Genomic DNA, 14,097 nt, shown 5'->3' on the forward strand with positions numbered 1-14,097 from the left:
CATATATAGTCAAAGCTATATTTGATATATGCGACTAGAGGAGAGATGTGCTCAGCACAAAATAGCAGAAGGAGCTTCATTAAAAGCATGTGAAATTCTAGTCTTGTTCAAAAGAGCTGTCTTTTCTGTTGATATTTCTGTAAATGATACATTAAATCAAATCATGATCTTTAATCTTAAGCAAAATCTCGCAAACTCAGGCTAAATCCATGCATCCTTAACTGTTTTCAAGTCTTGATATTTCAGGATAAATGATCCATGGCCTGCTGGAATACTTGGCATTTCTGTCATATCTTCTGTTTCATAGAAAATAGAATCAGACAATTTGCCTCCCCTTGATTGAGGCTTAACTCTGACTCGGTCATTATCAGAAAAAGAAGTGCTTGTTAAATATTGATGCTGTGAGAAAAGCCATTCTTTGTCAGGGATTATGAATTATTACACAAAGATAATGAATCAGGGGAACAATACCGATTGCTCCTAAATTGAGAGATTAGTTTACCAAAAGTCTGGTTGGATGGAACTTCTGCTTTCATCCCTTTTAAAAGAATTTTGCTTTCAAATCGTCAGAAGATTAACTTAAGAATGACTGCCACGTTCTGAATCAGGAAACCAGCTAAAGCCCAGCTGAACTAAACGATTATGAGTCAGAGAAGACACTGGGCTACCAGCCAGACAGATTGAATTTTGAATATCTACTAAACTGAGATACCTGAATGTATAGTATTTTTATTTATTCCAGAAACACTTAATCCACTTAAACACTTAAAAATCCTTGTTTTTATGCAGCTCATTAAGTCATTTATTATGTCAGACATTAAATTACAAATAATGTCTGCTGTGATGACAGGGTCAATGTCAGATTTTTTTATTGAAATACATTCTTGTATCCCACCTTAATATGCAGAGAACTATAATAAGTAAGCAACACTGACTCAACCAATGGTGCGAGTTTGGGGCGAATTTGTTTGACGGACTATGGCAAAGGCTGCATATACCAAGACGTTTCACTTGTATTACTATGAATGGGAGACCCATTCACCATGCAATATTGCAGAATAAGTCTTGCCTTCTAAATAAGAGAGCCACTTGGAAAGTCATCGCGCCTCTGCAGCTGGTGTTAAAAGCTCCAGTTCCCATTGAAATAGTTAGTGTCCTGAGATTCATGCAATGCATTGACTGGACCAACTTTGAAAATACACTATTTTTATGTTATTTGACCGAAAGAAACATTTATTGGTTAGTTCAAGTCATTTTGGTGCTGGATTTGAAATATTTAAATGTGAAATCGGCAAGCAGTTTTTGAGATTTCAGTATAGATAGGAGTTGCTCCTATAGATAGCTGCCTGGAGATGTTTCAAATATGGCCGCCGAGTGACTTTCAAGTGACAACCAATCATTATTTTTGCAATTGTGTTTGTTGATGCTACAGGCACAGAAATCACACACTTTAGCTTTATTTGGCTTTTAGAATGTGTATCAATTCTTAGGATTCAACAAACATTCCTAAGAAACCTAATTTTTGGCACTCTAATTATATATACATTCCTCTCTTTTCCTTAATCACTCTGTCATCTTTTCCTCTGTCTGCAGGAACATCTCCGGCCCAGGTAATGACCTACATCAGGATTCCTTTTACAATATGCAAGCCTCACAATCCTCAAAATCTTGGAGCAGCCACTTAGACCACAGGTGTGCTAGGAGCCTCAGGTCGGGCGGCCCTAGCCAAAGTCCTCCTGCTCCCTACCGACCCTGCTCTATCCCAATCATCCCCTCCGTCCACTCCTACCAGGATGAGGTCTCCTGTATGCAAACCGTCCCTACTGATGGAAGCAGCCGTGCTAGTCCTCTGGAAAGCAAAGCAAATGCTTCAGCTGTCAATCAACAGTCCAACGTAACGGTCTCCAACCGAGCGGCTGTTAGACGGGAGGAAGTGGCCTCACTACTGGATGAGGCTCAGGAACAGCTCAGAGCGCTAGCACATGCCCAGAGGAAACAGGAGGACATCAGTAGCTTCGTCCCTCAGGGGGCCAAAGAGACTGTGTGCATCCTTTTAGCAAATGGGGGTGGACAAGGGGGAGTGGCCTCTTTTGGGCCCACGGAGACTCACTTAGTGAACCCGAGAGACACACACAAAGATGCCACAAAGCCTGGCCAATGAGAAGGGGTTGACAGGACTAACCACAAACGTCTTGGGGCTTCAGAACGCTCTGCCAAAATACCACTGAAACCTACCGTTGAATTTCTGAGGACCTGCAGTGGGTAGAAGCGTGGGAGAGTGGCAGTCTAGAACATGTGAAAAGATAATTTATTTATATGCATTTATTTAAGGAGAAACTTCTACTTAGAAAAAAGAAACCAAATAGTCTGTCATCTCCATGGTGTTTTTAACTGTATAAAATATACATAAATATATATAAATGGATATAAATATATGAATTCAAACTGGTGACCAAGTACAAAAAAAGGAATATGGGAATGAGAAACTTTCTTTTGTAATGTATCAGCTCCACATCCTTAAAGACTTGATGCTCGGTGGTTTAAAAAATAATAATAATTTAAAAACAAAAATGAGTTTTTTTCACTCGTTTCACTCATTTACAGTCAAGTTAAGCTTGTCCGACACACAATCTTGTGTTTTGCACCTGCAGCAGCTGTGTTTACTATCACCGTCCCAGTCACTGTCCTTTACCCTGCCAAGGAATATGGCTCCATCTGCCTTTGAAAACAGTGGAACATGGATTACAATTGGACTTAACTTCTAAACGCTAATCGTATCCAGGCATGAGGTAACTGATAGTTAAGCACTGCCTCCAAGACATCGATTGGAAGAATTTGGTGTGTCTGTCCGTTTGTGGAGCAATCTGCATTTTGTTTTCTGTGCCTCGGTGCGTTCACTTCTTCATATTGATTCGGTACGAGTAAGGATAAGCTAACGGAACAGAGCACATCGTACAGCACACCACCTGAGATGCACAAACAGACTGTCGACGCCTCTCTGGATGGACCGAGGATATTCCTGCACGGGATGGGGGTGGGGAGGGGAGGGGGCGGTCTCGGCCAACACAAGGAGCTTCAGTGTTGTTGTTTTTTCGTTCTTATGGAATTATCTGCTGCTTTTTGAGAAGGTGGGTGGGAGCAGCGGTCACTATGTTTGTGAGTCTGTATGCTACCTTTGGATTGGGACATAATATTTGTGTGAATTAACAACCAAATGTGGTAAGAAAGAAAAATTAACAATGAATCTTTAGTTAAGCTGTTTCTTTGTTTCCAATCTTTTTTTTGTTTTAATTTGTTTTTTTTCTGACCCCCCAATTCACACAGTTGTGCATGTTGATGGTATTGTTTTGCAGAATCAAGCCATGATTGTTAATGATTAATAGAAATGCCCCACAAAGAGAAAATTGCATTATAAATGACATGTATTTGCTGATTTCAGCCCAAATCCTGGTATAAAAACACAAGTGGTCTGCTGAGTTTTATAGATCAGTCTTAGTAGACCTGTGCTCAATGACGGCATTATGTTGAATTGACTTTTTTGTGTGCTGTTGTTCCTCATGAAGCATTTATTTAAGACCACCAAGTCTGTAGTTTGGTTTTAAGACCTTTGTTTTTAATGCATGTTGCATTTGTCCTTCTTCCGAAATTGTGTCTACCATGCCAGACATAACTCAAGGCCAAAATGAAATTAAACTTATCTCCTGGTAAAAGAAAGCAAAGTAAAGGTTAGCCTGTGGCAGAATGAGCTGTAAGGGCAGGCAGATAAGACTTTCACTTGATCCTATAAAACCTTTCCCTGGCAAAAGGACAGACCTCATCAGTGAATTGAAGTCTGGATGGCATGTCTTTCAAACACTATACATGCCAAAACACCACCAGCAACATGTAATCATGCAGCAGAAGTAATGTAACAATATTACTATATGGGAAAGACAGGATAGAATTAGATCTTAAAATTATACAATTTCTTTATCAGACAAATGCCATTTTTATGACATCTTTTATAATGGAAAATATAGTTGTAACTTTTAATGGTTTATTACAACTCTAGGATTAGATATGAGTTGATACTCAGATAAAATTCACAAGTTCCCAAGAGGTCACAAGCTGTTTTTAATGTGTTATTTTTTTTTTTTTTTTTTTTTTTTTTTACAATTAAAATATTAGGTTTTTAAGTATGAACATTCATGATTGGTGTTTTTTTTATTTATGGATATGCATGTCTTTTTATTCGTCTCTTTTTATGGGCATAGTTAACCAGAAACTTCACACATGCAACAAAGTGATCTTCACACATTGCTAAGTGATCTATAAAACTGCAGACTAATTCATTTCCAGGGCATAGCAGCAGATATATAAACTGTCCTCCATCTGTTACAGCTATTAATGTTCATTTTCAATTGAAGTATGGGAAAGGTTTCATTTGAGCTGGACCATATTTTGCACACTAGTGCTTAAGTATATTCAATTATGTTTTTGCACAGTAATTACAATGTATGGTACTTTATGCTGTCATTATTCCAGGATGCAAGGTATGTGATTGATTGAATTAATTTCTGACGACAGTATATTGCAAGACATGTTTTGACAGTATATGAAACCTGCAACTGTACAAGAAGGTGTAACACGAGCACAACCGAAACTTCATGGTTCTGTATTACAGCCCCTTGACGTACTTTAATGTGCAATTTCAAAACCGAGAAATTAAATTTCAGCTAATTCTTGTATGTGAAAAACTGCATTATTGCCCTCCTAATTGAAATAGCTTTCTTTTCATTTAGTTATTTTTTATTTTTTCAATAAAGATGAATCTTCAGTGTTGAATAATTTTAGAACGAGTGCTTTTTTTTTTTTTTACTAAATCATAAATTATTATTATTAATATAAATCCAAAAACATTAGGTTTATTAAAACAACAGATTACATATACCTATGCCTTTTATGATTGTTTATACAGTAGTAATATATTTATTATTTATATATTTTATCTTTTATCTTTATTTATTTATTATTTTTTTATTGTATTTCAACTTATTTTATTTCAATTAGTTGCTCAAGGCAACATTTATCATTTTTAGGTGTTTAAAGTTTTCCATCGAATATTTCAATATTGAAATTATATTATATTGTTTCAGCTTTATTTAAATTAATGACAATTTTCTATCCTGCCATCTCCACACATTATGGATGAGCTCATCAGTAAAAAAACAAAACAAAACAAGGGATAGTAGATAGAAAGGCAAGTCCACGGTGGGGATTTTTGTGGGGGGGTTCTCCATCTTATTGAAAATAGATACTAATGACACAGTCTACAGAAAGAGGTTTTGTTAGTGAAAGGTTTGTCACAGTTCAGCCAGATGATCAGTCCAGTAAGATGTCTTACACTGCCTGTGCAGTGTGGAAGGAGCAGGATTCCTTTTCAACAGCCTTGAACAGTCCATGAAGTGTTGGATAATACGGTATTATTAAACACTTCATGGACTGTTCAAGGCTGTTGAAAAGAAAATACAGGTACATGTTTCAGATTGTAATCACTCTTTGCATCGATTGTGACTGACTCTCACAACTCCCTCAGACAGCAGCATGGACCCTCTCAATATTAGAGGGTACCAGACTTTTGGTGTATTGAGAGGGTCCATGCTGCTGTCTGAGGGAGTTGTGAGAGTCAGTCACAATCGATGCAAAGAGTGATTACAGTCTGAAACATGTAACTGCCGTGAAGGTCAAGCAGTGACTACCATCAAAGAAAATCCTTAGTGTAGCAGCTGAAGAAACCATAAAGGGTTGACATGAGTATAACCTTGTTGTTAGGTGTTTCAGAATTTATTTCCTGGCTGAATAATAAAAAAACACACTTGTCACTCCCAGAAGTTGCATAGCAGCCAGCCAAACAGACTGGAACTGCCATTTTTATTTAGTCAAGTCAAGGCAAATTAGATTATTATTATTTATTTTTTTAAGCAAAAAATAAATAAAATAAGGTTGTATATAAAAATATATTTTTTTATGTATGTATACATGTTATATGTATGCATGTATGTATGTATGTATGTATGTATGTTAGGGCCTTTAAGCATATTTTATGAGTGTATATATATATTTAATTTATGAAGTATTATCAGTATTGTGTAAGTTACTCTAAAAGTAATTAATTACTAGCTACTATTTACTCTCTAGAAAGTATTGGATTGCTTCTAATTTCATGTTAAGTCCCTATCAACGTCAGCCAGTCAAACAATAGACGGGCAGGTACGAAACTGCACTTTTAATAACACAAGTGCATAAATTATTCTTGAACTGACCAAAGTGTTTAAAGGGAGAAGGTTACATTAAAAAACATACATTTTAACATTAGATATTACATTTCAATGTTATTTTATATAGATTTGAAGTCTATATCTTTGCCATTACAATAAGAAGTAACTGTAATTAAATTACATAAAGATTAAGAGTAATCATTTACTTTACCTTTTCAAGGTAAAAGTACTTAAATTACAGTAATTAGATTACTTAGTAATATCACACAACACTGAGTATTATACAATATAGTAATGCACATTACTGAATTACTGAAACGCACACAAAATTTCTTCCAAATATTTACATACATTTCCACTGTGAAGACTGCAACAGGTTGCCTTTGAAGCTGCTCACACAGAGTTCAATATTCATAATTTACAGTGAAGAAAATAAGTATTTGAACACCCTGCTATTTTGCAAGTTCTCCCACTTGGAAATCATGGAGGGGTCTGAAATTGTCATCGTAGGTGCATGTCCACTGTAAGAGACATAATCTATCAAAAAAATCCAGAAATCACAATATGATTTTTTAACTATTTATTTGTATGATACAGCTGCAAATAAGTATTTGAACACCTGTCTATCAGCTAGAATTCTGACCCTCAAAGACCTGTTAGTCTGCCTTTAAAATGTCCACCTCCACTCCATTTATTATCCTAAATTAGATGCACCTGTTTGAGGTCGTTAGCTGCATAAAGACACCTGTCCACCCCATACAATCAGTAAGAATCCAACTACTAACATGGCCAAGACCAAAGAGCTGTCCAAAGACACTAGAGACAAAATTGTACACCTCCACAAGGCTGGAAAGGGCTACGGGGAAATTGCCAAGCAGCTTGGTGAAAAAAGGTCCACTGTTGGAGCAATCATTAGAAAATGGAAGAAGCTAAACATGACTGTCAATCTCCCTCGGACTGGGGCTCCATGCAAGATCTCACCTCGTGGGGTCTCAATGATCCTAAGAAAGGTGAGAAATCAGCCCAGAACTACACGGGAGGAGCTGGTCAATGACCTGAAAAGAGCTGGGACCACCGTTTCCAAGGTTACTGTTGGTAATACACTAAGACGTCATGGTTTGAAATCATGCATGGCACGGAAGGTTCCCCTGCTTAAACCAGCACATGTCAAGGCCCGTCTTAAGTTTGCCAATGACCATTTGGATGATCCAGAGGAGTCATGGGAGAAAGTCATGTAGTCAGATGAGACCAAAATAGAACTTTTTGGTCATAATTCCACTAAACGTGTTTGGAGGAAGAAGAATGATGAGTACCATCCCCAGAACACCATCCCTACTGTGAAGCATGTGGGTGGTAGGATTATGCTTTGGGGGGGTTTTTCTGCACATGGGACAGGGCGACTGCACTGTATTAAGGAGAGAATGACCGGGGCCATGTATTGCGAGATTTTGGGGAACAACCTCCTTCCCTCAGTTAGAGCATTGAAGATGGGTCGAGGCTGGGTCTTCCAACATGACAATGACCCGAAGCACACAGCCAGGATAACCAAGGAGTGGCTCTGTAAGAAGCATATCAAGGTTCTGGCGTGGCCTAGCCAGTCTCCAGACCTAAACCCAATAGAGAATCTTTGGAGGGAGCTCAAACTCCGTGTTTCTCAGCGACAGCCCAGAAACCTGACTGATCTAGAGAAGATCTGTGTGGAAGAGTGGGCCATAATCCCTCCTGCAGTGTGTGCAAACCTGGTGAAAAACTACAGGAAACGTTTGACCTCTGTAATTGCAAACAAAGGCTACTGTACCAAATATTAACATTGATTTTCTCAGGTGTTCAAATACTTATTTGCAGCTGTATCATACAAATAAATAGTTAAAAAATCATACATTGTGAATTCTGGATTTTTTTTTTTTTTGATTGTCTCTCACAGTGGACATGCACCTACGATGACAATTTCAGACCCCTCCCTTTCCTCACTGTATATTATGCATAAAAAACAAGGAGAGTTGTTTATCTCCAACAAAGTTTGTATTGGAGGAAAATCTCAATTTTGTGTTAAGTTGTTGTTTGTGGAGATCAGAATTACTTAAAGCTTAGGCACAAACACTAATAACACTCTGTTGTTGTCAACTAGTTTCTTATTTTATCATTAGCTATAATTTTGTTTTCATGCTAATTTAGGGGTGTGTCCTGAGTTAACTATAGCTACTCTGCATATTAAATACTATAACCACCCTGTCCTCCTGCATCTTCTAAACTTTACTGAGTAGCCTAATGCATTAAAATATGTATCGCAACCCAGGTGACCAACCCAGGCCTAATTGTGATTAGTTCATGATAATAATGATAATTAGATATGTTATGTGGTCCTACTATGAATCCTTCTTTCCACCCTTATTGAACTGGGTAAACAGAAGCTTCAAGCTATCACAAAAAGCATCCGCTTTATTTCTATACCAACTATAGTTCCACCATTGTACTTCCAAAGGGATCAGAACTCAAACCCCCTTTTAAACCAAACCACTTAGTAAAGTCATCACTCATGGTTCGCTCTCATAGCTTCTCTCATCATTCTTTTGCAGATGATATTAAATTAGTTTTCTCTATTCCACCCTCTGACAACCAGATACCCTTATGAATCACTGCATGTCTGGCAAGCATTTCTGCCCGGATAAACACATCATCTGAAGCCCAATTGATCAAAAACCAAGTTGTTGTTCATCCTGGCCAAGAACCACCCAAGAACTCAACATCTCACCCACAAGGAAAGCCAAAAATATTGGTGTCACACTGGACAACGGCCTATAATCAAAAATACTCCCTTTTTCAGCAGTAACTGATTCTCACTAGGTTGTATTTTGCACAGGAAGCACTTCTCTAGCAGGTTCTAAAACACATGCTTGTCTGTTGATCTCGGTGGTCTCAAATGTGATACAAAAGTACTTTTGTACTTTTACTTTTTCTTTATCCATTTAGTTTATCCAAAGCGACTTACAAAAGTACTTTTGTAAGTCGCTTTGGATAAACTAAATGGATAAACAAAATGCCTTAAATGTAACTGGTACATTTCCTCAACATGTTTAAAAGATCAAGTGATACACTAGCTCCAATGACTTATAAACTGTTGGGGAAAGTTACTTATTAAAGTAATGCGTTTCAATATTATGTTACTTTCTATAAAAAAATGAATTAATGATTAAAGTTTTACGTTACTTTTGTGTTACTTTTTCTCACCTGGGCTAGGCTTGCCTGCTTGTTTTTTTCTTTTTCTTTTTAGGTTTTGGCAAATGTAAAACTTTTACACAAAAACAAAAAATAAAAATAAATTAAAAAAATATATTTTAAGTAATTTACAGTATGCTTGGTATGGTGGAATAGGACCATTGAAAGTCAACAGCAAAGACATTGGTTAATGAAATAAGATTAAATACGTAAAGTATATGTATTTAACATTTAATTATTGCAGTTTTGCATAATATTCTGAGTTTGCATATGTTTTATTCATTTTGAGAAATACTGAATCTGTTTTGTGCAAGTGAGATGAGTAAATGCATGCTCATATTAAGTCTAAGACTACAATAAGCATCATGTTTACACAGCGCACACAACACCTCTGCACTTGCTCCTGATGTCTCTCAACATGGGGACAAGAGAGGTCTCAGTCAAAAAATGGGAAAACAAAGTAACTTGTGTTACTTATTTGAAAAATTAAAAAGCAATGTGTTACTTTACTCGTCACTTGAAAAAAGTAATCTGAATACGTAGCTCACGTTACTTGTAATGTGTTACCCCCAATACTGCTTATAGAATACATTATACTGAACTTCCCTGCAAATAAATGAAGTGCAATAGTGTGCTTTATTTGTGCTTAATTACTGTTTATGTGTAATCTATTGTACTTCTGCAGACATTTTGCACAAAAATTGAAAAACGTCTCAATATGTTGTGACTTTCTGATTGTTCATTTTTAATTGAACATTCTTATTTTTGTTGATAACTGGGTTTCAAAAATTCACCCTGGAACAACTCATACAAACATTTAGTTGAATTTGTCAATTATAAGTTTTATTGCATGTTTATTATGTAACTTTGGCTTCTTAATTATGTTTATAACAGACAGGCCAAGTTTCTCCTCAGAGCAATATAAAGAATGATAAAAAGAAGAGGTTTTACGAAGAACTGTTTGTTTATCACTACATATTGACAATATAACTGAAAAATTTAAGATTGATGTGGCTTCAGTGCATGACATTTTGTGTATAATACTGTTTTTCACTGCAGCTGCATGTATAAATTACCCTGGTAGTGTCTAAGACTGCATGATTTGAAGCATTTGAACTCTTACGTTATCTTGAACTCTTATTAAAAACAATTAACTTGTTACTTAATAATTGCGCAGCAAAGCTGAAGTCATCATGATGTCACATTGATTTTACATGTTTTGTTTTTTACATTTCAAAAGCTTGATACAACGTGCTCATGCTGCAGAATAAATGGATGCATTAAGGCACAATACTGCAATTCTCTGAACTAGTACATGAATAATGCATTGTTATTTCAGATAAAGTACAAAATTCCAAGCAGGCCTGTTTTTAATGTCTCTGAAAGCTTAAAAAAGACCAGTTTTCCAGTTTTAAGTTCTTCAAAGATTTTCTAGCATTTAAATATGTTCAGTAATTTCTATTTACAGGTGAACTATGTAATTTCTGTGCAACTAGAGGCATCAAACAAAATAACTGCAAAAATAATTACTGTTTTCAAACAAAATTGCTTGGCTTCCCCTTACATTTAGTTATTTAAGAGATATAGATTTTTGGCAGAGGAAGCCTTGGATTATTTTTGGCCAGGGCTGCCAACTCTCAAGCATTCAGCGTGAAACTCGTGCAATATACACTGTTCTAACGCCACATATCCATTTTCTCACGCAGTGAAAAAAACAAGCAGAGAGGACACTGACAACGTAAATAAACATCAGAGAGGCTATGTTGAAAGATACAGTGCATCTTACTGAAATGTATCGTCTCATGTTATCCCTCAATCAGTGTTTCATCTGCGGAAAGACATCAAAACAGCTTGTAAACAATGTCATGTAACCAGTCAACTGAGACTACATGCCCTGCTCTGGGTAACTGAAGCTCTGAGTCTGGCAAGAGCAGCTTCCAAATCCTCAGTACTCATCCTGCTGGATCTGTCTGCTGCGTTTGACACAGTTAACCACCAGATCCTTCTGTCAATCCTAAAGACGAAGGGCATCTCGGGAACCGCACTCCAATGGTTCAAGTCTTACCTCTCAGGTAGGTCCTTCAGGGTGTCTTGGAGGGGTGAAGTGTCTAAGGCGCAACACTTAGCTACTGTGGTACCTCAGGGCTCAGTGCTTGGACCACTTCTCTTCTCCATCTACATGACATCACTATGATCTGTCATTCAGAAACATGGCTTTTCCTATCACTGCTACGCTGATGACACACAACACTACCTCTCATTCCAGCCTGATGATCCAACGGCAGCTGCTCACATCTCAGCCTGCCTGACAGACATTTCTGTCAGGTCCATCAAGTCAAGAACACAGACAATAAAAATAATTAATAATAATAAAATAATAAATAATAAATAATTATTTATATTGAATAGATTGCAAACAGGTTGATGTTCCTGAATTGAAATTTGGCGGTATGGCTCTGTTCAAGGAGTCCTCTGACCTTTCATGAGCACCATGAAATAGCAGAGAGTCAGAGGACAGCAGCAGCAGCAGCATTAGGGAACGCTCACACAGTTTAAGACTGTGAGAGCTAAAATATCCCCCCCTGTGACCAGAGCAGGCAACATGACATAAAGTAAATGCCACGTTGTGCATAAGGAGGAGCTGGGGAGGTGGCGGGCAGCAGAAGCGAGCAGCAAGCATGTATGAGCAATTGAATGTGCTTTAAATAGGGTGCCTTGTTTGAGCTTTGGCCATTGAGCAGCGAGGGGAGTTAACGAGCTAATGCAGCTCAGCTGGAGCAGATCAGCTGACGGGACAGTGTTGTTAGCAAACAGCATTAGCAGCGTCTTGACTACCTGGCCTGCCAGAACTGACGCTGACGCTCAATTTCTGGCTAGTTGAAGGACCACCACCTTCAACTAAACCTTGCAAAGACGGAGGTGCTTGTGGTCCCGGCCAAACCAACACTTCTTCACAACTTCTCCATTCAGCTGGGTTCATCAACCATCATTAAGGTCAGCCAGGAACCTTGGAGTTGTGATTGATGATCAATTGAACTTCACAGACCACATTGCTAGAACTGCCCAGTCCTGCAGATTTGCCTTATGCAACATTAGGAGGATCAGGCCCTTCCTATCAGAGCTTGCTACACAACTCCTTGTCCAAGCACTTGTTCTATCCAGACGGGACTATTGTAATGCTCTCCTGGCTGGTCTTCCAGCTTGCACTGTCAAACCTCTGCAACTGATCCAAAATGCTGCAGCTAGAGTAGTCTTTATCGAGCCGAAGAGAGCACACGTCACTCCTCTCCTCACAAAATTGTACTGGTTGCCAGTTGCCGCTCGCATCAAATTCAAGTCACTGACGTTTGCCTACAGAACAACCACTGGCTCTGCTCCCCTTTTACCTAAACTCTTTACTTCAGACCTACGTGCCATCCAGAAACTTGTGCTCTGCAAGTGAACATCATCTTGTGGTGCCATCTCAAAGAGGCACAAAATCTCTTTTTCTCGGACCTTTACCTTGACTGTTCCCTGCTGGTGAAATGATCTGCCCCACTCAACTCGGGCTGCTGAGTCTGTAGCCATTTTCAAGAAACGGCTGAAGACGCATCTTTTTCGGCAACACTTGATCCATCACCTTTCTCTTCTATTCTATATCTATTTATAAAATATATATATATATATAATTAAAAAAAATATTGTTGTCCTATTGTTAGTTTAACTGCTTCTATTGTTCTCATTTGTAAGTCGCTTTGGATAAAAGCGTCTGCTAAATGAATAAATGTAAATGTAATATTACATTAACCTCAGGAAAGCCATTCAATGACCATAGAATATTTAGCTAGAAAAAATATCTTTAGAGAGGAGTATTTTGCAAAATATATGCACTATATTACATATTCATTCTATTTTTACTCGAATAGCATTTCAATATATATACTGTATATATAATTTTATTTTTTATATAATGTTATATATTCCGATCCATTCCTCCAATATAATTTTCACTCCAAGCTGAACTCAAAAGTTATTTATTATCATATAACAGTGTTCAAATGAATATGAAATGTAAAAAGCAACCGATCTGCATCCTCACAACAGCTCAATAACTACCTGGTGATAATAACACCCTTTAGCCTTGACTATATTCACAATATAATTATTTGATTCGCCACTCATTCATACAGCACTATAATCAATTTGATCCAATAAAATGTAATAAAAACATTTGAGAGCCAAGGAGAATTGTTATTTAAAGAAAATCTGACAGTTGGGTAGCAAATAAAAAAGTTTAAACTCTCAATACACTTGTATATTTAATACATTGTACATCTGAATATTTCATACCTGCAAAACATGAGAGAAAGGTTGCTTCACAACTCAGCAGTAATTGTAGAAGCGCAGTTTCACTAACTTTACTCGCAAGCTCTCAGAATCATGAGAATACGTCATTTAAAATAACTCTAAAATGTGGAATATAGTATAGTAAAAAATAATAATAATAACATAAAAATAAAAATAAAAGAAGGTAGGCTAAAGATTAAGTAGGTGTGTCCAAACATTAGACTTGTGAGAACTGCATTTACAGAAATCACCAGAGACACAACCATAGTGTCTAGTCTTATCTTCCATCACTTCCATT

General features: G+C 37.2%; 1 protein-coding gene across 2 annotated transcripts in view; it reads left to right on the forward strand.

The window, feature by feature from the left end:
* The window catches only part of nrg3a (neuregulin 3a), a 321,197-nt gene extending 316,375 nt beyond the window's left edge, over positions 1–4,822 (forward strand). For both annotated transcript variants that reach the window (XM_084093547.1, XM_084093546.1), the window contains one exon: positions 1,594–4,822. In XM_084093547.1, the coding sequence (XP_083949673.1) occupies positions 1,594–2,161 (568 nt within the window). In that variant the 3' untranslated portion in view covers positions 2,162–4,822. The remainder of the gene's footprint in view (positions 1–1,593) is intronic.
* Positions 4,823–14,097: the final 9,275 nt, after the last annotated feature.

This window comes from Abramis brama (assembly GCF_963993115.1).
Source record: "Abramis brama genome assembly, chromosome: 19".
Lineage (NCBI taxonomy): Eukaryota > Metazoa > Chordata > Actinopteri > Cypriniformes > Leuciscidae > Abramis > Abramis brama.